Source organism: Dendrobates tinctorius, unplaced genomic scaffold (assembly GCF_039654945.1).
Source record: "Dendrobates tinctorius isolate UK_male_01 unplaced genomic scaffold, ASM3965494v1 ptg000158l, whole genome shotgun sequence".
NCBI lineage: Eukaryota > Metazoa > Chordata > Amphibia > Anura > Dendrobatidae > Dendrobates > Dendrobates tinctorius.
In genome coordinates, this window is record NW_027361825.1 from 35,420,998 (window position 1) to 35,446,431 (window position 25,434).

General features: G+C 43.3%; 1 protein-coding gene across 3 annotated transcripts; it reads right to left on the reverse strand.

Moving 5' to 3' along the window:
* Positions 1 to 1,914: 1,914 nt before the first annotated feature.
* Positions 1,915 to 25,401, reverse strand: CUNH19orf47 (chromosome unknown C19orf47 homolog). 3 transcript variants are annotated; one of them, XM_073549303.1, is made up of 9 exons: positions 25,267 to 25,401; positions 20,802 to 20,847; positions 20,599 to 20,686; positions 8,504 to 8,618; positions 7,939 to 8,014; positions 4,679 to 4,813; positions 2,957 to 3,106; positions 2,786 to 2,856; positions 1,915 to 2,707 (listed from the first exon to the last, which is right to left on the reverse strand). In XM_073549303.1, the coding sequence occupies exons 2-9, from the start codon at positions 20,818 to 20,820 to the stop codon at positions 2,153 to 2,155; spliced, it is 1,209 nt and encodes a 402-aa protein (XP_073405404.1). In that variant the 5' UTR covers positions 20,821 to 20,847; positions 25,267 to 25,401; the 3' UTR covers positions 1,915 to 2,152. The 3 variants fall into 3 exon arrangements, with proteins under 3 accessions (XP_073405404.1, XP_073405405.1, XP_073405403.1); XM_073549304.1 differs by having other exon boundaries at positions 25,262 to 25,363; XM_073549302.1 differs by lacking the exon at positions 25,267 to 25,401 and adding an exon at positions 25,213 to 25,235.
* Positions 25,402 to 25,434: the final 33 nt, after the last annotated feature.

Consider the following 25,434-nt stretch of genomic DNA (forward strand, 5'->3'; position numbering starts at 1 on the left):
AAATAATATATCAAAAAGAATAAAAACAATGTTAAAAAAACCAACCCTGAGGTAACACAATATACATATAAATTTCTACATATGCCTTATTATGCATTGTGCCCAAGACACAATATAAATATATCGTTAAAGATGTAAATAACAATATATTGCAAAAATGCCCAAAACAATTGGAATATAAAGTGTGCAAAAATAAATCACATCAAGTATATATGATATATATGATAATAGTGACCCAAGATAATGTTCAAGTGAAAAAGTGGGTGCAAACAAAAGATTAAGTGTTGGTGTTTAACAAATGTATTATTTTTTTATTTCACGGCGCGGATATATATATATTTTTTTTTTTTTCCCCTAGTCCCTCATTACTTTGATCACAGGTTCGGTTTCTTGTTTTTCCTCGGTCTTCACTTCCTTTCCGAAGGGTCAACCATTCCTCTATTAAGCGGATATATACCACTTATTTTATAACTTGACATATTGATAATCGGGTATATATAATTGCTGTGTCCAGTATTTTCTATGGACCAGGACAGTTGCAGAGACCACTGCTGCCTACAACAGCATGGCCGCCGTCCAGCAGATTACATGATCACTTGCACAGTGGCATATGGTATACATAAAATCCTTCTATCTCGTTAAAGGATGTACCTGTGTAACCGGGAGCTGTTTACAGCCCACGTATCCTGCCCTAGTGGCCTATTTTTAAGCAAGTCTTCCTTTGATAACGTTACGACATCTGCGCACAGCGATGCACTCGTACGGCGTTGGAATAAACACTTCTAGCATTTTTTTCTTACTATTAGATCAAATTGTGCTGAAAGAACATTTTCCTTTAGTCAAGACCCCGGGCTGGCAGCGAGCTGCAATAGAAAGACACAGGTATTATCTTTTAGTTTTACTGTGCGACTGAAGACCCCATACACATTAGATAAAAGTGGGCCGAGGTCACGGAATTCTGACAATAATCTAATGTATAGGGGGGCTGGTGGACTTCATCTGTTGAAGGAGATAATTTAATCACCCGCTCCATCAGTCTGGCAACTGCTTACACCGTGATCCCCATAGAGAGAACATGGACGCTCAACTGAGCCAAGTGTTCATATGTATAGGGGACAGAGAGATAGAGCTGTTGGCTGACAGTTACACAGGTTGTTTTGGCACCTTATTAGAGGTAGAAAAAAATTTTTAAAAAAAGTGGGAGCACAGTCAGCTACTATCAGATTGAGTGACAGGTCTCTGCATATAGGATGGGGCTTTATTAGTCAAGCTAGCCAGCCAGCCGTATCTCCGTGTTTTTCTTTCCTGTAATGTTGTAGTGTTTCAAAGAAGAAGAAAAAAAACCTTGATATGTCAGAAAATAGTACAGGGAAGGAAATTAATTGTTGAAGACAATTTGGTTTCATTTGGTGGCAAAGCAGTGAGGTTTACAGAACTGGAAATAGCCAAGGCTCCATTCCGGTGCGCGGTGGGTGACATATTAACCCTAATCTTTTTTACTGTAGCCCACATGTATGTACTTTTTCCAGACTGGAAGGTGGAAAAAAGTATTTTTCTTTCGCAAGAAAAAGGCATCAGAATTATTACCTTCACATTAATGCATAATAATAGACAAGAGCATGGTACTCCAATAGCTCTGGGTGAGGGTGAGCGTGCGGCGCAGGATCCCAGTTTTCCTTACAACATCCCAATACAAATCAGCTCAGCAGAATATGCAAAACACTCCGGGAAGGGAATGCTGAGATGAGCGGAGAATACACAGGGCTCATTTTAACAAGATGCAGAGGATTTACCTTAGGTGATCAGCATATAGGCCGGGTTTCCCTTATTTGGTTCAGAATATTTAATGGGATAAAAAAAAAGAAAAAAAAAATCTGACCCAGATGTAAAATGGCAACAAGCAACACATTCACATATTCTAATAAAATATTTAATTACAAAAAGACAAAATCACTGCAGCCATTACCTCCAAGTAATAAATGGTGGCAGTGAAAGTATACGGCTGTCCTTCAATGCAGCCTAAAACAAGTCCATATAGCCAATAAGAATAAACCTCTGAAACGTTTAGCTACGAGACAACAGAACTGTGTATTCCAACTGACAATGGGGTCTCAAACCACCAAACAGGCATAAAAACGCAACCAAGTGTATTTCATACAGATTTCCTCCCCAACCGCTTAAAGACACTGACGCTCCCAGTGTTGTCCATCTGAGCGCTGCTGATGTCACTGGAACTGGTCACACGGGCGGTGGTCCCTACAGTCCTCTTGATGGTAAACGGCAGCTTAAATGCCACTTTTGGGGTCTTGCTGCTGCTGACTTTGCTGTCCTGAGCGACGACTTGCTGTTTCCCCAGTCGCTGTGCCAAGGCAGCGGACGGCTTCTTTTGCTTCCTTTCCTGCTCTATGTTCACTCGTTGAACGGTGCCCAATCTCTGTGCCAGGGTGATCTTTGTTGTGGCTAGTTTAGGGGGTGCACTTGCAGAGATTTTGGGAGCGAGTCTCTTTATGGTGGTGGTGGGTGGCTTCTGCTCTGAACTGGTGGCTTTCGCCTTAATGGTAATCCCTGGGATTATTTTCTCTCTGGAGACTGAAGCACTCACTTTTTTGAGAACACCTGCATACTGTAAAACGCTAGTGTCTTCATCACTATCTGCAGACTTTTCTTCCTCGTGGGGATCCCCTAATCGACTAAACACTCCTGTGGGCTGTAAAGGACGGAAATATTATCAAAAAATGGCTGCAAATCATAAAGGCACTCCCAAGCCAAAATGCCCCTAGCTCACCTTTGCTCCTGCTGTTGTGTCGGCTTTACTTTCTGCCCCCAGTCTGTCAAAGACAGACGTTCTGCTCGTACCTGGGCGAGTTAAAAAGTAGAGGTCATGCGTTAATTTTTACATGAATCCCATTATTGTATTGTGCACCACTTGTTCAGTGGGATGCAATATTTCACCCACCTTTTGCAGCTTGTTCCTCCAGGATCTTCTTCGTCCGTGCAGTGGTTCCTTTGGGCATATTAATGATATACTTCCCTTCCATCTCAGCAGTCACCCTGCGGCGTTTCACAGGAACCTCAGCACTAGCGTCCTCTGCTGGGGAAGACAAGGCTGGAACAAAAGGGAGGCCATGAGCATCATGTTATACTGGTCCAAAGAGGTTTCAAGCAAAAACTCTCTCGACAGTCCTATTCGCAAAACACAAGGAGTGCAAACACCAGACACACAAGCGTAATCTTAAATGGCAAAAATCAACAAGGTTTGCACTTTTTTTTAAAAAAGGGAAAACACAAGGTTTGCATACATTTTATCCATCTGAGAATGCTTGGGTGTTATCCAAGAATCTTGGCTGTGCTTGAATACTATGCTCGAGTCCCTGCAGCTGCATGATTTGTAGTTGTTAAGACAGATACAAAACATGTGGAGATTGCCCGTTAGGGAATCCCTGAATGTGTTACTGATGTCTAACAATAGCAAAACATGCAGCTGCAGGGACTCGAACATATTAGTTCAGCACGCCCAAGATACTCTGATAACACTCGACCATGCTCGACTAACACATTACCCAAGCATGTTCACTCATCACTTATCTAAAACTTAATAATTACAACACCATTCCTATTTCTTCCGGAACGTGTCACATGGATGACAAATACTTAAAAAAAACGGAAGCGCCGCGGAAGGCATCTAACGTGGTTGATGGACTGGGTCACACTGCCTTCTTCAGCTCAAAAAAAAAGAAAAAAGAAATCCAGATAAAACCAGTAAAAACGAAAAGCCGAAAAAGCACTCAGGATAAGACAACAAAAAAGAAAATGTCAGCTTTAAAAAAAAAAAAAATAATAAAAAAAAAAAAAAATAATAGACTTCAGCTTTTCAAAACACCAGCAAGAATTAGCGATTCTGGAAGCGTCTTCTCCTTGAAAAACAGTAATTTTTGACTGCCAGAAAAAGACACATTGTGAATACACATTAGTTGTGAGACTTCCAGTCTTGGAAGGCCCCTTGTCAGGTCCATGGGGGTCTCTGTGGTCAGATCCCAACAAATAAGCACATTATTTATTATTCCTATAATTTTGTCTTGCAGTCAAAAGGAGAAAGAAAGAAAAATATCGGGGGGGAAAAATAAAGTTATTTTTCTTTCTTTCCTGACTAAAAGGGAAAGAAGCAGACAATACACAGTGTAAGATGGCCGCCGGACAGGTCCTTGAGGGAAGATATGTGTCATCGCGGCTATTAGCAGCGGTGATGTCAGCTAGGAAGTATGCTCCAGCACATAGAGAGGATTGTTTGAGCCATTCCAGGGCCAGGTTTTATGAGCGGTCATAAGAGATGGTTGGGAATGACCGCTCACATATGCCACCCCAGGGGCATGTTTTGCTGAATAAAATGGAGGCCAATTGCCTCATTCAGTGTCTGTGGCTGGAGGTGTGGAGACCTCCATTGTGTGTGTTGTAAAAGACACTGACCTATATGGGAGGATCCGCTGTACTACATGGACTGTGTATTTTTTCTGTTTGTTACTCTGTGCCAGGAAAGGCTATTCATTTGTTTTTTTTCTAACCCGAGACGTTTATGCCGTTTGAATGAACTTGCTGGGACACTTCAGTGATACGGCTTCCTGTGCCTACCTCATCGGCAGCTGAGTGAGCACAGATCCCTACAACATGTAGAAAGGACTACCTGCTAGAGATTTCTTCAGAGCCACTTTATTGGACACGGTCACTGAGATATTGGATGTACTTGTCTCCGGCCTGCAGACAGGTGTGGACGGGGGAGAATCCCGACTGAGGCTATTGGCAATCATCCTTGTGGCAGCTAAAAAGACATGTGGATTAAGATTAAAACTGCCTGGGTCAGCGAAAGATTAGCAAAGACAAAACCTAAATGATCCCAAACCTATAGATATTGTGAGAGAAGACCTGTGGCACGTAGGTAATTGCATCAAATCTCATAATAAAGGAAGGCGAGAAAAACTGAGCATAAGACTGAAAATAATAAAGTTTTATTACATCAATAATTACGGTTCAATTAAAGTGAGGAAGAAATATGGCTGAGAACATATAAAGGGAAGATGGAATTACCCTAAAGGGCCTGTCACACTAAGTGATATCGCTAGCAATATCGCTATAACGTCACTGGTTTTTGTGAAGTTATAGCGATATTGCTAGCGATATCGCTATGTCTGATACTTACCTCTGACCGCTCCCCCGCTGGTTATCGCTGATCGCGCGAGAACGTCCTGGGCCGTTTCTCGTCGTCAGCTTCCTGCTGTGGAGATGAGCGACGCGTGGAGCCGGGCGGGAGGACATCAGGATCGCCTCGTCTGACAGGTAAGTAGCGACCCCCGACCCCTGCGATGTCGCTGGTGAGATCTGCCTGTGTGGCAGCTCACTAGCGACCACTTAGCGATGTACCAGCGATCCTGACCGCGTCATATCGCTAGTCGGGATCGCTGGTACATTGCTAAGTGTGACAGTACCTTTAGATAAGAGGCAAAAAGGGAAGGGAAAAAACCCCCCACACAATTTATGCGCCAGAACACAATAGTGGCAGTAGATGACCAAAGACCAGTATACCGGGTCTGATGCTGAACCAATACATGTACAATTATATTTACATTTTATTTAATTTATCATTCACTGCAGTAAGTTCTGTATTGTGCGACAGGTCTGATACACTAGGGCAGGGGTGGGGAACCTTTTTCCAGCCAGGGGCCATTTGGAAGTTTCTATCATCATTCGGGGGCCACACAAAAAAGATCACCTTGAAAATGACCCCGGTATAATTAGTCAAACAATTAATTACGGTAACTCACCCTTAATGTGACAGCTGGAGCTGCTTCTCTTTGGTGCAGCTGTGATGTTAGGTGATACTGATCATGTTGCTTCTCACAGCTGCTTTTCCAGGTTTGTGTCGGCCAGGAGAGCAGTCAACTTTTTGTCATTAGTTTTGAAAATCATATACATCACATAGGAGATGCTGAGAAAGCTGTATAAGCATCTCATAGGAGACATTGTGTCTGTCTATACATCACAGGAGAAGCTGAGACTGCTGTTTATACATCACAGACGCTGGGACTGCTGTACATACATAACATACTGGGGAGGCTGGGGGGGAATAGACATCACTGAGGGGCTATATACACATGACTACGAAGCATAGACCGCACTGGGTGTATATATGTCCCTGGGGGAATATACATCACTGGTGGGGCCACATACATCACGGGGGGGGGGGGGGGAATATACAGTACTCAGCGGGATATACAGCACTTCTGGGGCACATAGCTGTGGGGCACAAATTTCAGGGGGGCACATAGCTGGGGCCACAAAGATCACAGGGGGCACAGAGATCACATGGGGGCACATAGCTGGAGGGGCACAGATCACCAGCAGAAAGGCACAGAGCTGCGGACACAGAAGTCACCAGCAGACAGACAGGCACAGAGAGCTGCCGGCACACAGAGATCGCTCTGGACTCTACTATGGCAGCAGCTCCTTTTCCCGGACAGGAGCGTATTGGGCGCTAACCCCGCCCACCCTGATGAGGTCATCATTCATGTGCATTAGAAGAACACTGTGAGCACTAGTGGAAAAGGGTGCCCGGGTAAGTTCCCAAACCTTGAAGAAATAAAACAAACCAAGGACTCAACTTAATATTGTAAGGAAGAACTTTAATTCAGTCCCATAATGTAGCACAGCAAAAAAACGTTTTGGTCGCCTGGATACCGCGTCCGATGTGGATGCATACGAGCCATCCCGGTCTCTTAAGAACATCATCCATACTGGCAAGTTTTGTTACCACCACTGACCACAGAATAGTCCCAACTGTAACTGATGAAGGTCCAGGCAACTGAAACGTTTTTTGCTGTACTACATTACGAGACTGAATTAAAGTTCTCCCTCACAGTATTAAAGGGAATCTGTCACCCCTTTTTTGAGATATCATATAATGATATCATTCAATTGTGTGTCACATAAGGATTCTCTTAGTACTTTTGCTTCCACCTGACCCCGCACCTTTCATGCATAAATACATCTGAACCGATATAAAAAAAGGTATTTATGCATGAAAGGTGCGGGGTCAGGGGGAAGCAAAAGTACTAAGAGAATCCTAATGTGACACACAATGGAATGATATCATTATATGATATCTCAAAAAAGGGGTGACAGATTCCCTTTAAGTTTAGTGCCGGGTTTATGTTTTATCATCCATGTGCAGGAAGGCAGCTGACAGGACACGGCTGCCGCTCGAGGATTGCGGACTCCGAGGACCTGCCCACGGGCGCATGAAAAGTCACCGCGGGCTGCAGGTTCCCCACCCCTGCGCTAGGGTAACCTTTTCTTTGCATCACAAAATACAGAATTTACTGCAGTGAATGATCAATGAAAATAATATAGATATAATTGTACACTTAATTGTTCAGCATCAGGCCCAATATACCGTACTGGTCTTTGAAAGTGGCAGTAGATGAGCAATGTGTTCTGCAGCGTAAATTGTTTTTTATTTCTTTTTTGCCTCTTTATCTAAGGGTAATTCCATCTTCTCTTTATATGTTTTTAGCTGTATTTCTTCCTCACTTTATTTGTACGGTAATTAGTCATGTAATAAAACTATCATTATTTTCAGTCTTATGCTCAGTTTTTTTTCATCCTCCCCTATTATAAGGTTTCATGCAATAAATTCTGTCATATATCCTCTGAAACACAGTGTTCGTGTGAATGACATTAAGTAAAAGTTTAGTACAAGGCCAAAATTACAAGATTATTATTGTGAGAGATATATATATATATATATATTATATATATATATATATATATATATATATAATGTATATTTATTAGTGATGTGAAAAAATAAATCATATTTAAAGACCGGTCTTTTTCTGATGACATTCCTTTTCAAATCCACAGTTATGTAGATGGCAAGGCTGTACTTACGGCTGTTGGCGGTCCTCCTGAGCTCGCTCTGCATGCTCGTTCCGCTTGACAAGTCTGTCAGAGCTTTACATATATCCTGATGGAAACAGAGGCACGGAAACGCAATCAGACCACGTTGCTTCACTGGCATAGATCTGCCGTAATTAGACGTTTCTGCAGTGAGAGAAATAAGGGACGGCAGCAAAGGCTTTCTGCCTGGTAGGGTTGACTTTGGATACAGCACGGGCTGGGCAGTGCCGTAGTCCATGTTGGCTACGGTGGGCAACCGTCTACAGACTCAAGTTTAGATAGACAATTCTGTGCAATGTACGTTTCCTCCTGGAAATGCAATAAATAGTTACCATTCCCCCACGGTACGTCCTTAGACAGTCAGACATAGTCACTGGACCATGGTAGACTGTAGGGGCAACACAAACATCTGGTAACACGAGGGAGGAAGATTTATTTTTTTTTACTATATTGTAACTTTTATTTGTGACGATTGAAGTAATGAGAAGCATCTTTGGCATGCTGCAGACGATCGATCGTTTTATAACCTAACAAGTGCATATAGGAGTCTTCTCACCTGTCTGTGGACAACTTTGGCATGCTTCAGGATGGCGATGACATCCCCCACTGCCGTTATACCCAGTTCATTAATTATATCTTTATTGAGATCCATCAGCATGGACTTCTGGATCCTGGAATAAAAACCAACAAAAACATTAAATTATGCCTGTCAAAATAACGTCGCTACATTAAAGTTCTTAATGCATTTTTCTTTATACAGAAATGTAAAAAGTAAAAAAAAAATAAAAACAAAAAAACAACCAAAACCTACCAAGCCCCACCTGTCCTCCTCTAACCATGCCAGGTCCCTTGTGGTCTCCCCATACTTCCTTTTCTAGCAGGGACGGGCATATGACCACCTTAGTCCCCATAGCAGCCAACGCAAAAGTCACGTGAAGTACTGGCCTGACGACGGTCATGGGCAAATATTAATTTATACACATTTTTTTAAAGTTTCTAATTTTTGGAAAGGCAAAAATGAAGTCTGACGTTGCCATAATCGTACTAATAATCAGGTTTCAGATCATTTTTCCTGCACACTGAACACCCAAAACAAGAAATCCCAAAAATAATAATAATTTTTTTTTCCCCCAACACAGTTGGAATTTTTTTTCCTGTTTTTTTGGGTAAACTTTATGGTAAGGAGAAATGTCATCTCTTGAAAGAAATGAAGGAAAAAAAAGGCACAAAAGCATCTTTACAGCATGAATACCAGGGCTGTGGAGTCGGAGTTAGTTTTGGTTGGAGTCGGAGTCGGTAGAAATGTACCGACTCCAGCTTTAAAAAAAAATGTATTAATATTTCATAATTGAACTTTCATATGAATTTTATAAATGTTACTCAAATATATATGTTCTATCAAACTATGAACAACAGTGATAAGCAGTTCTGCTGGAGATAGAGACATTTCTTACTTCTTGTGTGTCACTGTTCTCCACTGCCCTTATCTAATCTTATACTTGGTTAACCTCATGCTGCCCCAACCCCCCTACTTACAATGTATGAAACTGAAAGTGAAAATGTGTTGCAAATTCTTAGTAGTAAAACTCCTCCTCTAGACTAGATCATACTAGGTGTGCGTCTTCCAAGCATCTCACAGCTGCCTGCTACTCAGAAGAGGAAGACTGTAAGAAGTATTATCCTTTCAACAAACTTTGCATCAGTTAACTGTGAGTACATGAGGAATAATAACAGTATTACTGACCACTATATCAGTTGTACGACCTGGCAATAATTTTGTACAATTGTTTTTAGGAAAAACAATTGTCATTTGGATTGTGAATGCAGAATTAAAAACCTGAGAATGTCAAAGAAGCATCACATTAAATCAGCTGTATTTGAACATTTCACCATCACTCAAGATAGAAAACATTATGTCTGTCAGTGTATGACAAATGATCCAGACGAAAACAAATGCTGTGAAGCCAAGATGAGTGCATATTCAGGCAAAGATAAAAATGCTCCTACCAGAGCTTCTAATCTAAAGAGACATTTACAGCGCTTTCATCCAGACGTACTGAAAGCAGTGGATGACAAAGACTGCATCCAAACCATTGAACCAGTGCCCAGCTCTTCCAGCCAAACAAAGGAGCAGAGAACTTTGCAGCCATCAGTTGCAAGATATTTTGTCAGTGACAAAGTTACTGTGACAATGACAGTAGATACATTTAAAAAACAGATCATAGAGCTTGTTGTAAAGGATAGTGTGCCTATTTCATTATTTTCACGACCAGCTTTTATGTGTCTGAATGGGGAAATGGCCCTCAAGCTTGGTGTTTCTCTGGAGAGAGAGAGAGTATTAGAAAATTAGTAATCGAAGAAGCTTTTAAACAAAAGGAAGAACTTAAAAAAACTCTCAAGGGACGCTTTCTGTTTCTTAAAATGGATGCCTGCACACGTCACAGAGTGAACTATTTTGCCATCAATATCCGATTTGTTTGTGACAAAAATGAAATAGTTACCAAGACATTGGCAGTAAAAGACACCAAAGCTCATCACACCAGTGAGTTTCTCCAGGTCTTGGTGGAAAAGGTTCTGCAAGACTATGAACTTAAAAAAGAGCAAGTTCTTTCTGTCGTAACTGACAATGCTTCAAATATGATAAGTACTATTAAGCTAATGAATGAGAGTAATGATGGTGACCAGCAGCTAGAAGAACATTCTGGGTCCACAGACACAGAAATGTTTGAAATAGAGGAACACAGTATTGTAACTGAGGAGCAAACTGAAGTTGCTTCAGATGAACAGCAACATGATAGTTTAGATCTTGTTGAAACTGTGTCAATATGTTTTCATTCATCACATGCGGTGTGTTGTGCATACGCTACAGTTGGCTATAAGAGACAGTCTGCAAGAAGGACATGCTGCTGCACTGATTGGCAAGGTGAGAAAATTGGCTACTGTTGCCAGAACCCCTAAAGTTGACTCAATTTTGAAGAGACGTGCTGGAAAAGGGGCAATTATTGATCAAGCCACACGATGGGGCAGTACTTACTTAATGATTCAGCGCTTGGTTGAACTGAAAACCTTTCTTGTAGACATGGCTAACCCTCAACTGACGCTAAATGAAAGTCAGTGGAATCAGGTGACTGAGCTGGAAAAATTGCTAGAGCACCCATTTACAGTGACTAAAAAATTACAAGCAGAGGACTTAACTCCAGGTATTTTCTTAAAGGAGTGGAAGAACCTGACGTTTCGCCTGTCCCAAAGAGGAGGGTTAATTGCAAGTGGCATTACTACATCAATGAAACGGAGAGAGGAGCTACTATTACAAAATAACATTCTTTTGGCAGCTGTTTATGTAGACCCAATGCATCGGATTCTTCTAGATGATCAACAGCTAAGTAAAGGAAAAGAAGCTCTGTTTGAAATAGCAGTAAGGATGAAAGGGTTGCAGAACAGTCAGGAGGAACAAGAAGAATTTGGTCATCCTGCCACATCTTCACCCTCATCATCAACTGATGAAGAATTTAATTTCGAAAAATATTTGGATCACAAGGACCGTGCAAAGCGTTCCCGCATAGAAGAGTCATCCCCAAATTGAGAAATTTGACCGTTCATCAAAAATAACAGTGCAACAAGCGATTCCTCTGTATCCTGACATTGTCAGAGATGTTGCCCGAGTGGTTACTGCTTTGCCACCAACACAAGTTAGTGTAGAGAGGTTGTTCTCTGCTCTCAAAATAATTAGATCAGATTTGAGGGCATCCATGAAGGAGGATCTGACAGAGGCAATACTTTTTCTGAGGACAAATTTATAGATTTCTTCTTATTAACTGCATAAAAGTGTTTATTGCATATTTACTTACAATTTAGAAAAGTTTATAAAAGTTATTTGCTATATTCTAATTGTATTCTAATAAATGTAGTTTTTGCTCTAAGGCCTCTTTCACACATCAGGTTTTCGCCGTCAGGCGCGATCCGGCGCTTTTGACAGAAACCGGATCCGGCGAAATGCAATGCCGGATCCTGTTTCCCCCCCATTGACTTGCATTTGCGCCGGATCGCGCCGTATGGCCATGCGTTTCATCCGGTTTTCGCCGGATCCGGCAATGTGTCGCGATCCGGCGTCTGGAAAAAAACGGCTACTGTAACGTTTCTGGTCTCCGGCGAAAAAGCCGGACACGCCGGATCCGGCACGTCCGGCTTTTTCACACAATGAAAGCCTATGAGCGCCGCAATGCGCCTGATCCGGCGAAAGCCGGATCCGGTTTTTTTGGTCTGAGCATGCTCAGTAGCTCTGCCCACAAGACATATACAGTGGGGAAAAAAAGTATTTAGTCAGTCAGCAATAGTGCAAGTTCCACCACTTAAAAAGATGAGAGGCGTCTGTAATTTACATCATAGGTAGACCTCAACTATGGGAGACAAACTGAGAAAAAGAAATCCAGAAAATCACATTGTCTGTTTTTTTTTCATTTTATTTGCATATTATGGTGGAAAATAAGTATTTGGTCAGAAACAAGCAATCAAGATTTCTGGCTCTCACAGACCTGTAACTTCTTCTTTAAGAGTCTCCTCTTTCCTCCACTCATTACCTGTAGTAATGGCACCTGTTTAAACTTGTTATCAGTATAAAAAGACACCTGTGCACACCCTCAAACAGTGACTCCAAACTCCACTATGGTGAAGACCAAAGAGCTGTCAAAGGACACCAGAAACAAAATTGTAGCCCTGCACCAGGCTGGGAAGACTGAATCTGCAATAGCCAACCAGCTTGGAGTGAAGAAATCAACTGTGGGAGCAATAATTAGAAAATGGAAGACATACAAGACCACTGATAATCTCCCTCGATCTGGTGCTCCACGCAAAATCCCACCCCGTGGGGTCAGAATGATCACAAGAACGGTGAGCAAAAATCCCAGAACCACGCGGGGGGACCTAGTGAATGAACTGCAGAGAGCTGGGACCAATGTAACAAGGCCTACCGTAAGTAACACACTACGCCACCATGGACTCAGATCCTGCAGTGCCAGACGTGTCCCACTGCTTAAGCCTGTACATGTCCGGGCCCGTCTGAAGTTTGCTAGAGAGCATTTGGATGATCCAGAGGAGTTTTGGGAGAATGTCCTATGGTCTGATGAAACCAAACTGGAACTGTTTGGTAGAAACACAACTTGTCGTGTTTGGAGGAAAAAGAATACTGAGTTGCATCCATCAAACACCATACCTACTGTAAAGCATGGTGGTGGAAACATCATGCTTTGGGGCTGTTTCTCTGCAAAGGGGCCAGGACGACTGATCCGGGTACATGAAAGAATGAATGGGGCCATGTATCGTGAGATTTTGAGTGCAAACCTCCTTCCATCAGCAAGGGCATTGAAGATGAAACGTGGCTGGGTCTTTCAACATGACAATGATCCAAAGCACACCGCCAGGGCAACGAAGGAGTGGCTTCGTAAGAAGCATTTCAAGGTCCTGGAGTGGCCTAGCCAGTCTCCAGATCTCAACCCTATAGAAAACCTTTGGAGGGAGTTGAAAGTCCGTGTTGCTAAGCGAAAAGCCAAAAACATCACTGCTCTAGAGGAGATCTGCATGGAGGAATGGGCCAACATACCAACAACAGTGTGTGGCAACCTTGTGAAGACTTACAGAAAACGATTGACCTCTGTCATTGCCAACAAAGGATATATCACAAAGTATTGAGATGAAATTTTGTTTCTGACCAAATACTTATTTTCCACCATAATATGCAAATAAAATGAAAAAAAAAACAGACAATGTGATTTTCTGGATTTTTTTTTCTCAGTTTGTCTCCCATAGTTGAGGTCTACCTATGATGTAAATTACAGACGCCTCTCATCTTTTTAAGTGGTGGAACTTGCACTATTGCTGACTGACTAAATACTTTTTTTCCCCACTGTATAAAAGCAAGACAGTGGGACCCACAGCCACACCCAACATGCCACCCAAGAAAGCAACCAAGCGAAGCAGGAGAAGGCAGGAGACCACTGCAGCACCATCAGCACCACCACCACCCCAAATGGAGCAGCAAATGGAACATGCTGAGGAGGGGAGGCCAGCAGCAGATGAGAGACGGTAATTATCAAATCCCCCATTCCTCCAAACTAGGGCTATTGAATATCAAGATATTCATTGGCCCTTTGTTTCTCTTTATTCAACAGCCGCCCAATAGATGCAGCAGCAGCAATGGCAGCAGCTGGAACACCACCCACAGGCATGGAGTCTGGCCAGCAGGAAGACAGCACATCATCTTCTGGGAGCCCTCCCTCGCATCGTCAGCGTTTGACGGTAAGTTTTTATTTCCAAAATCCATCATCTCTGTAATATATGTCTATTCATTGCCTTTTATTTCAAAACAGTATTCACAAGATGAAGAGGAGCTCCCAGAAGAAGAAGGAAGGGGTGGACAGACACCTGGAGTGGGCTCACAATTGGTAAGTTTTTTGCATCAAACGCAGAAACACAACATCACACTACACACAACACATAGAAAACAATGTTCTGCAGACCACACACAGCAAACAAATGCCTACATCCAAAGACATAACATTTTTTGTTTTCTTCTCTAGTCTTCCCAATCTGGTGCTCGGCCAAGAGGTCCTCGCAGTGCCTCCCAGGGTCGTCGGCGACAGCAACGCGGCGGTCACCAGCGTGTAAGTATAAATATTTTTGCTTTGTTTTTTTGCACTTTTTATTTCATTTCTTTTGTGGAGGCTAATTATGTTATTTTTGTCTTTTTCTTTAACAGCCTTCACAGCGTGCTCCCGACTCTGACGGTGAGGATGGAGGACTCGATGTGGACCACCTCATCGATCTCGTCAGAGAAAGGGAGCCGCTCTGGAATATGGCTGACCGCCGCCACGCTGACCTTATCGTTACCCGACGACTCTGGGAGGAAATCTGTTCGCTCCTTGTGGGCCGCTGGGAGGACCTCGATGTTCGGGCCCAGATTAAAGAGCGTAAGTATATACAGTACCGGTTGCTTGATGTAAACCAGTGTTTCCCGAACTCCAGTCCTCGTGGTCCCCACGGATCATGTGTTCAGGATTTCTATTTCTATTTACTATGGAAATCCTGAAAACATGACCCCTGGGGACCATGAGGACTGGAGTTTGGGAAACACTGATGTTGTATACTAACCACTCCTTTCTCGTTTCAGGGAACAGAATTGTGAATCGGTGGCGGTCTGTGAGGGATCGTTTCAAGAAGGAGTTCAATAAAGAGATGCGGGCCCCGAGTGGATCTGGAGGACGCAGGAGCAAGTACAAGTACGCAGAAGCCCTGTCGTTCCTCCGGGAAACAATGGTCACTAGAAGGTAAATATTACACACCACATGTGAAAAAAAATGTTAGATGTAAATTTTTTTTTTCAGCCAGGGCCATACCATGTCAGTATTTTAATTGTTTTTTTTTTCTCTTTATTCCACAGCACGGTGAGCAGCACTCGGGAGCCTGCACGATTGGACCCTTCTGAGGCGATCCCTGAGGAGACCGGCACCGAGGGACACTTCGACCGCCCCGGTACATCTGCACCTTCCCACACATTCGACCCATCTGTCCCATCCACCAGCACAGGAGCATCGTGGCCGCCTACATTACATGAAGCTGCTGGTGAGGAGATCGCTTTCCCTTTACCCCACCCTTCTGCCCCTGCCACCTCTAGTACACCTGCGGGTACTGGGCGGCAGCGGCAGAGGGGTCAGGAAAAGACTTATGCGCCAGAGTTCTTGCATCTGAATGCATCTTTCCAGAACTGTCTAAAAGTCTTGTCAGAGCAAATCACCGCAGGCTATCAGCAGATCAACTCCAGCATTCTGGAGGTGAAGACACTTCTGCAAACCATGCATTCAGAAGCAAGATCTTCGCCAAACCACACCTTTTTCAGGTCTGTTGTGGAGCGCATGGAAACGCTCTCTCCTGCCCAGCAGATGCATGTAATGCATTCATGCCACGCTGCTCTCCAGCAAGTTACCTCCCAACCTCCTCCCACCACAGTAGTTCCTCCACCTGCACCCCCTCCAGCCACTTTCCATCCTCCCCCTCCTATTACATACCATCCACCTCCCCAGCACCAGCAACCTCCCCAGCACCAGCAACCTCCCCAGCACCAGCAACCTCCCCAGCACCAGCAACCTCCCCAGCACCAGCAACCTGCCCCGTACCAAACTCCTTCCCCATACAACTTGCCATCAACATCATCTGCTCCTACAGTCCCTGCCCAACCCTCCACTCCACCACCCACCACCTCTTCTGCTTCCCACATGTCCACCCATTCTGTAGTTTTTTCCACACCTTCACCTCTAAGGCCTCTTTCACACATCAGTTTTTTGCCTTCAGGCGCGATCCGGCTTTTTTTGGAAAAAACGGATCCGGCAAAATGCAATGCCGGATCCGGTTTTTCCCCATTGACTTGCATTAGCGCCGGATCGTGCCGGATGGCATTGCGTTTCATCCGTTTTTTGCCGGATCCGGCAACTTGTCTCATTCCGGCGTCTTGAAAAAACGTCTACTGTAACGTTTTTTGTCTCCGGCGAAAAAGCCGGAAGCGCCGGATCCGGCGCTTCCAGCTTTTTGCTACAATGAAAGTCTATGGGCGCCGGATCCAGAAAAAGACGGATCCAGCAACCGGACCCGGTTTTTTTAAGTCTGCGCATGCTCAGATCCAATTGGCCAGCCTCCAGGAACAGAGACGGATCCAGCAAAAAAACGGATCCGTTTCTACAGTTCTCAAAAATTTATGCTGGATCCGTTTTTTCTAAAAAAAGCCGGATCATGCCTGACAGCAAAAAACTGATGTGTGAAAGTAGCCTAACTGTTCCTTCCCCACCACGATCCCAGTCCTCTCTCCACACTCCGTGTCGAAGTGTCCCGCAGCCCCTACAGCAGTATTTCCACCACACACTACACAGATTTATAATGTGTGTATTTAAATAAAAAATGACCAGTTTTATGGTTTCAGTTTTATAGTTTCAAAGCTTTATTAAACAAGTTTATTAAAATTTTAAAAAAAGTTTACTAAAAAAAACATTTTTCAATAAAAGTTAAATTATTTTACACTGGTTGTCTGTCATTTCTTTCTGCGGCGAAAAAGGTTAAATACAGGGTATTTAAAAGGTGAAATGGTATTCAAAACTAGGTATATAACTGTGGGTAAATTTTAGCTTTTTGCCACAGTTGTGTTCCTGGTTGTGTTTGAAGCAAAGTATTTCACCTAAAAAGTTGTGTTTATTGTTGGTGATTTCCTAACAATGTACACAACTTTTGTTAAAAGGTGAAATACTTTGCATAAAACACAACCAGGTACACACCTGTGGCCTAAAGCTAAAAATAGAGACCATGACAAGATAGTCAACTTTGGTTGGCAAAGGTATATACTGTTGGTACAGAAGGTACACAAGTTTGGTTAGGGCACAAATCTTTCACACTCTGTCATCCTGCCAGTGTACTCTGCCTTGAGGTGACATAAAGTATAGTGCAAAATTGTCCCTCATTACTGAAACCGTCACAGAACTTCTAGTGGTAATGTCATGGTAATCTTGCAAGGTGGTTTCTTCAGAGGTGTCCTCAATGGAAATGGGTTCCTTGCAGATAACAAAATTGTGGAGTACCACGCACGCTTTGATCACCTCGTCCACAGTTTCTGTCTTGAGGTTGATCGCAGTCAATAGGACCCGCCATTTGGCTGTCAGAATACCAAAGGTACATTCAACCATTCTTCTTGCTCTTGTGAGGCGGTAATTAAAAATGCGTTTTGGTCTTGTCAATCCTCTGCTAGAGTACGGTTTCAAAAGGTGTTCTGACAGCTGGAAGGCTTCATCCCCTACACAGACAAATGGCATAGGTGGACCAGATGTTTGCGGCAGCGGTCTAGGTGGTGGGAACTGGAAGGTGTTTCCATACAGTTTACGCCCCATGGCAGACAGTTTGAAAACTTGAGAGTCATTGGAGCGGCCATAGGCCCCAATATCAACCGCAATAAATTTGTATTCCGCGTCAGCGATGGCCATGAGGACAATTGAAAAATATTTCTTGTAATTGAAATATTCCGATCCCGATCCAGCTGGCTTTACAATGCGGATATGTTTCCCGTCCACAGCGCCCAAGCAGTTTGGAAACTGACATATCTGTTGAAACTTGTCAGCAATTTCAATCCACCTCTGTTGTGGGCTCTGGTAAAAACTCTTCAGCTAAGGAGTCCCACAGTGCACGGCATGTGTACTTCACAATTCCAGATATGGTGGAAATCAGGAGTCTGTACTGGAAATGCAGTGACGAAAGGGATTCTCCAGTTGCAAGAAATCTGTGGGGAATTAAAAAACAATAAATTAGTTTTAAATCACAGCATTACATACCAAAACTGACCTATAACACTTGGAGATACAAACTACCACCAACAAGATTGCAGTGAAAGTGTGCTCTGATGCGAGCATATCCAATAAATGTGGCTTACCTTAAAGTCACCATCAGACGCTCTGCGGGTGAAACAGAGAAGCGGCAATAGGTGTCCGCTTTTCTTATGAGGTGTGCAATGCGCTCCACCATATCCAAAAAATTTATCCGGGTTTCGTCGAAGGTCCATGCAGAGTGTAGAATAGACCCCACGCGTCATTCTCTTGGCTGTGATGGGGTGGATCCACAAACGTCGTCTACGATGCCTGATGCGCTGCTGTCTCGCTCTCTCCTTCTCCAGAACAATCACCCTCAAACGATTCGCCTCCGCTATAAAATCCGCCAAATTCTTCAAAATATTTCCAATGACAACATCCATCTTCGCCAGTAACTTGCTCTTCTCTCCAACCTGCACTTTCTCCTCTACAACCTGTCAAAGAAGGGCTGTAGGAACATGCTATATATAGTTTTCCAGTAGCCAATCCCGTTCGGAAGGCCACAAGGGTCAATTTTAAAAACCGGATCCGGCGTAATCCGTCGAAAAACGGATAGAAAATCGGATGAACCGGATGAGACGGATCCGGTTTTGTCTGTCAAGAAAAAGACGGATCCGGCAGAAAACCGGATCCGTCACATCCGGTTTTACGAAACATTTGCCGGATCCGGCGTTCCGACACGACGCCGGATCGCGCCTGACGCCGAAAACCTGATGTGTGAAAGTAGCCTAAGTGGTCTGATTACTTATATGATGGTGAGAAACTGAATAAGCACGATGTTTAATATTTTACAACAGTAAATTTGTTGTTATGAATTGGCCATTTATGAAGGAGTCGGAGCCGGAGTCGGAGCCTGATAAAATCCAGGAGTCGGAGTCGCAACTGTGGCTTACCGACTCCACAGCCCTGATGAATACACCAAGGAAAAGGGCGATTATGTGATCACCAGTGCCAGGGATCAAACCCCAAACACACGGCTGAGAGTGGACGGGACAAGTAACAGTACAGCGCGTTTGTGCCCCAGGATGACTTCTGTCATGGCGAGTCACGCGCCAAATAAAATGAATAAGTGTCACGTAGCGGTGACCTTGCAGTGAAATAGAATTGTAAATGTCATATGAGATCATCGTCACTTTGTCCAACATGCAATGTGCACCTTTACGCTTTTACGCCACTTTGGATGACGCACATTTAGAGTCACAGTGTAGGCAAACCTCCAAGCGAAAATCCAGCTACAGAAGGGTTAACAGAGATAGTTTTCCAGCCAGACTGAAGCTTGTGCATATATCTATCAGGTAGAACTGGCGACACATTCTTGTTGTAATCGTCTAGCAGAGATGAAGGACCTCACAAAGAGAAAAACCCTGACGCTACTTAACCCCTTCAACTTTCATGCTTTATTTTTTCCTTTTTTTCTTCCAAGAGCCATAACTTTTTATTTCTGTAAATGTAGACAGATGAGGGACTTGTTTGTGGCTGGACGGGTTGTAGTTTTTAAAGACCTCTTTCAGTTTATCACACAAAGTGCTGAAAAAAAATGGGGGATGGGTGGGGTGGGGTAAACAAATGCGATGAAATAGCGATAGTCAAACATCAAAACTGCAATTTCACCATTTTTTGATATTTTGTGGTTTTTTTTTTTTTTTTTTTTTTTTATAGTGTTCATTGGGCAGCACAATTCTCCAGGTCAGTATGATTCTAGGGACAAGAAATTAAATAACAGCAACTCCGGAGTTTTGCCTTCGGTTTTCCTCTCTATGGCATTTAACTTATGAGCCAATTGATTTCTTATTTTGATAGATTGAACTTTTACGGACGTAACGCTATAGTAATATATTTCTTTATATTTAAGCTGGGAAAAGAATGGGATTGAGAGTGAATCAAATGTTATTTTTTTAACCTCCATTTCTAGTCTCCATAGTGGACCTGATCCTATGAGCCTTCGAATGCTTGTTCACCGTATCAGAATATTGCTGTATATAGAGAAATATGACGTGGCACCCCAGAATTGTGATGGGAGTCAATGCACACGTCGACAGCCAGCAAGATATTAGTAGCAGCATTTAAAAGGTTAAATAACAGCGATTGGAGCTAGCTCTGGTTACTGCTGTTAGAGGCGGATAAAGGCTATATAAAACAGTAAAACAATCAGCACATGCTCTCGATGGAACGCTTACGTTCTATGTTGGGAAAGGGTTAAAGAGCAGTGTGTAGGGTCTGCTTGCTCTCTTTGCCCCCATGCAGGCAGCTCTCATCTGCTCACCTGTTGTCCACAAACATCACAGCGTAGTTGACAGCCGGCCCAGCAGGGATCCCGGCTTCTTTGAAGAAGTTGATCCATTCAGATGTGGCTTTAAAAAAAAAAAAAAAAAAGAAAAAAAAAGTGGATAGATTTAAAGGTAACCAAATCTATGCACAATCAAATGATAGCACCGGACACCGGGAAAATAAACGTAAATGTCTTACCCATCGTGACGGACACCATGATGGGAGCCTCAAAGATGATTGACAGCTGCAAAGAAACCACATGAGATTATTGTCTGCCTGGGACGGAACATTGTTTCTAGTCTGCCGGCATCAGATTCGATAAGTTCCTATGTGAAATGTTGGATGATCTGCTAGATCAGGATGGAGAGGACACAGCGGGTGGGATGAGCTGGTCGGCCCTACCCTATCATTCCCCACGAAGCAGCTGGGAGCCAGAAATAGCTCCTGACTTCACACCAGGCCGCGCTCTATTTATGGCCCCCGTGTAAGACGCAGGTGGGCGCCGTACAATCCAGCGCTGATAAGACAACACATCCATTCACCTTAAAGTGCACAGAGATCCCGTGTTTTACAGCCAGGCTCACGGGCTGGGCTGGCATCAATGATCCTAGAAGTCATCTCATCCCAGCAAAATGCAAGGGCAGAGATTGCCACGAGGGGCTCCTCCACTGCACCTGTCTCTTGCTCCACTTCTGAACTAGTTTTGACAAACCTTCCCCACTTTTGTTCTCTAAAAAAAGAGCATTTATCATCTAGCAAGTAAAGTTGCGAAAAAAAAAAGCAAACCAAATGCTACAACATTGGGCAGAAATGAGAGGGAGCTCACCACCTAATACACATAAAGGATAATGTGAACAGATTCCTCGGTTTCAAGCCTCAGAGGAAGCAGTCATTTGTAGGGCGAAACCCTGGCTCGGGCTATGCATTCAGCACCTGCCATGATTTGGACTGCTTCATGCATTTATTCTTAATGACTACTGTGAGTATAATAAATACTTTTCACTGGTTATCCAGTCTAGTGGCTCCACGCTATATTCCATTTTATCAGATTAGGCACCTTGCCACCTGGATTTAGACACTTTACATCATAAGAATTGCGACATTTACAAGGATACCTGCTGTTTCATTGCAGAATTTGTACTTGGAAACCAAGGACTCTGTTCACACTATCCTTTATCTATATTAGATGGTGAGCTCTCTCCATATCAGCAAAATGTACCAGTGTTTTTTTTCTTCCAATTTTATTTGTTTAACCTTTGGGATTGAAGGACTCATCCACAAAACAGCATCAGCTCCATTGGGATTTTGTTGGGATTGATGCTTTATTCATCATCTATCCATTAGATCAGTGGGGGACCAACTTTGCACAATCCATAAAGGACAGAAGCACGGGTGAAACGCGCGTCGGGGTGCGAGGAGACAGCGTTCACCTGGTGTTCAGAACGGCTACATCACAGACTCCGGTAATATGTGTCTGGCCTTTTCTTTCTTTATTTGTTCATAATGATTGGTAATTCATATAGAAATGGGGGAGGTCATGGTAATACAGCCAGAGATATGTGTATGCCATTTCATGGCCATATTGAGATGCCTATTAAAATGAACCGTGGCAAGTGAAAAATAATTCCATTTGGGGTCTTTATTAATTATTTTGCAAAACCTGGTTCATTGCATATCTATGAAGGATTAACCTTTTGTGTTATGAATTGGCATAGCATGTGTGTATACTGGAGTTTATCTGAATGCATAAGACAATTTTAATAGTAGTCAGTCTTTTTTGGTGGCACGGATTTGGTATGCCTTGTATAAATATTAAAGTTTATTGGCTTACACTTGGCACTTTATTTATAGTTAGTATTCACCCTTTGGATATTAATATGTAGCCCCTGTAAATAAGATTGTACTTTTCACTTATGGTATCCTCCCTAAAAACTAAATAATTTTATGCAGATAATTGTTACCAACGTTAGGAACAAATTTATCAATAGATATATAATATGAAGCACAGTGATATTGTATAAAAATTTGTGTATCCTGTCACTGCTGTTCTCCTTGCTTATGCATTATTTGGTTTGAGGCGTTTTGTTTAAATTTTCTAATAATTTCTTCAATGTTATATAAAAAATTGTAGACACTCTTGATCCATGTCACTCAGGAATGTCATGATCTTGTGATATATCAGTTTGATGGAGTGTTGCCTGTTCCCTGCTGGGATAAAAGGCTTGGGTATTGTGCTTACAATCCATAAAGTGGTGGAAATACCTGCACCATCAGACCATGCACATGTATTAAGGCTATGTGCACACGTTGCAGATTCTGCTGTGGAATTTTCTGGGCAGATTTTGCTAAATCCGCAGGTAAAATGACTTGCGCTTTACCTGCGGATTTACTGCGGATTTTCTGCAGTTTTTGAGCGGATTTCCCCTGCGTTTTGAGACCTGAGGATTCCTATAATGGAGCAGGTGTCAAAACACTGCGGATCTGCACAAAAGAAGTGACATGCTGCAGTTTTAAATCTGCGTGGAAAAATCTGCAGCATGTGCACTGCGTTTTTTTTCTTTAATAGGATAGAATGGTACTGTACATCACTTGCAGTTCTGCTGCGGCTCCGCAGCAGAAACTGCAACGTGTGCACAGACCCTAAATGTGCAAAAAAAAAAAAAAAAGAAGCTGTGTGCAACAGACAAGGGCTAGTTCTGGCAGGAGTACCACTTTTAAAGGGGTGATGCACCGCCTCTAACTTCTGCATTGGGGGGGGCGAGACATTAAGGCACATTAATTACAAGGACAGGGGCACAATTCGTGCCCATCATGCACGAGGCAAATTACACAGTCTAATGCAATGCACGGCACGAGATCAGAGCATTGCACTGAACAACGGCCTTACCTGGGAGGACATCTACCCCAGTGACATTCCTCATGCAATTTGCCTACAGCCTTCATAATACATGAAAGCCGGGCCCCGTAATGGTATGTTCACTCAAGGAGGGTACGCTGCAGATCTCTTTTTGGAACCTGATGCAGGGTATTACAGTACCAATAATTAACATTTGGCACAGATATTAGATTCACGGACAGATGTCCCATGTGGTTTGCACACTATGCAATGTATAGCATGAAGTCTTTTGCAAATCCACAATAGTAATACAAAAAATCCCACCTCATGTGGAATACACCCTCAGGGTATGTTTCAGTGTTTTTTTCTGCAAAAATAAACCACTTAAAAAAAAACAAGTTTTTTTTCCCCACACTTGTTTTTATACAGTTTGTGCACAGGGAGTTTTTCTGCTTCAAATGATTCAGCAGCCATACTTGGAGCAGTCATTCCAGCAGAGTCACTTCTAGGATTGACAGGTTCTCGTCATTAAGATGTTCGTGTAACATGGTCCAAGCACAGACTGGCGGAGGGTGTCCAAACCAAAGCAGGACAGTCTCACAGAAAAACAGGAGGCTGTCACACTCCGGATGCGAGACCCACAGACAGTCCATGCTCGGACCGTGTTCCCACTGAAATAAAAAAGAAGCTTATTCCTATAGGAAGTGAATTCTCCCAACATGTAAACCTAGTCTCATCATCTAAGTGGCCGTGGATGACACCTCTTAAATACCACACCCACTTGGCTAGACAAATAATTTTTATACAGGGAAGAAGGAACCAAATCACAAGCATTGAGAGGCGCAGAAATAAAGGAAAAACGTCCCCGAAGATAGGAGAACAGCGGGCAATTCTTGCAGTTCTTCATAAACGTTCCTATCTCCAGAACATGGGAGACTTCCTCCACCAAGATGACGTCGACAGACCTAAATTACGCCAGGGTGAGGGTGTGATTACAGAATTTGTGGACGGGCTAGTTTCGGGGGCAGCGACGTCCCACGGGATTAGTCTTGGCGGGCCAGATGGGTTTTCCTTAAAGGGGTTATTCCCATCTTCACAGATGGATGTTGTTGGATTGAGCTTGTAAAATCGAGCACTTTTGCAATTTACTGCTTACTAAAATTTTCAGTCGTTAGTGAGATATTAACACTTTTCTTTATCGCTCGTTGCCTAGGAGACCAACCACGGCTATTGTCTAAGTCAGTAAGCATTGCTCTGAAGCTGGCCAGGATTTAGAGCTAGCTGCACCCTCCAGCGGATCCTGGCCAGCTTCAAAATGATGCTCACAAGAGCAAATTAAGAGCTTGTAAGCACAGGGCATGTTCTGCTGTTTAGCAGCGGTGGTCGGTCTCCAAGGCAACGAGCTGTAAGCCACAGAAATGTGTTAATATCTCAGGCACGGCCGAACATTTCAATAGGCAGTAAATGACAAAATTGGTCGCACGTCCAAGCACTATCCCACTATGAAAAAGGGTGCAACCATTTAAAGGGATTGTCCAACTCTTTGCAGCACTGGGGTGTAAGTGCTGCTATCAAATCCAATGCAATTGGAATCAATGAAATCAGAGTCTAACCAAGTCCAAAAGAAGAAGACCCCCTTATAGAGGACAGTTCACACATGCAATTTTCACACAAGCAGCAGTACAGACTTATGGATTTAAAATGACTTAACAATGTGTCAAAATTGTGATATGAAATCATGGACGGCTGCTCATGACAACGAGCCACTTCTACCTCCACAGCAATCCTTACAGTACAGGGTGCAGCCATAACCAGCACAAACCTCACCCCCGTCCTCTCCACTGCAGCCTCCGCTCTCCCCGAGACCCTCTTCCGTTCTGCCCGCACCCGGATTCTACATCATTCACACTCAGCCAACCAGCAAGCACTCTGCTAAAATGAGACACGCTGATTGGTGTACACAGACTCGTGACCGCCAATTGCATACAGAGGCCT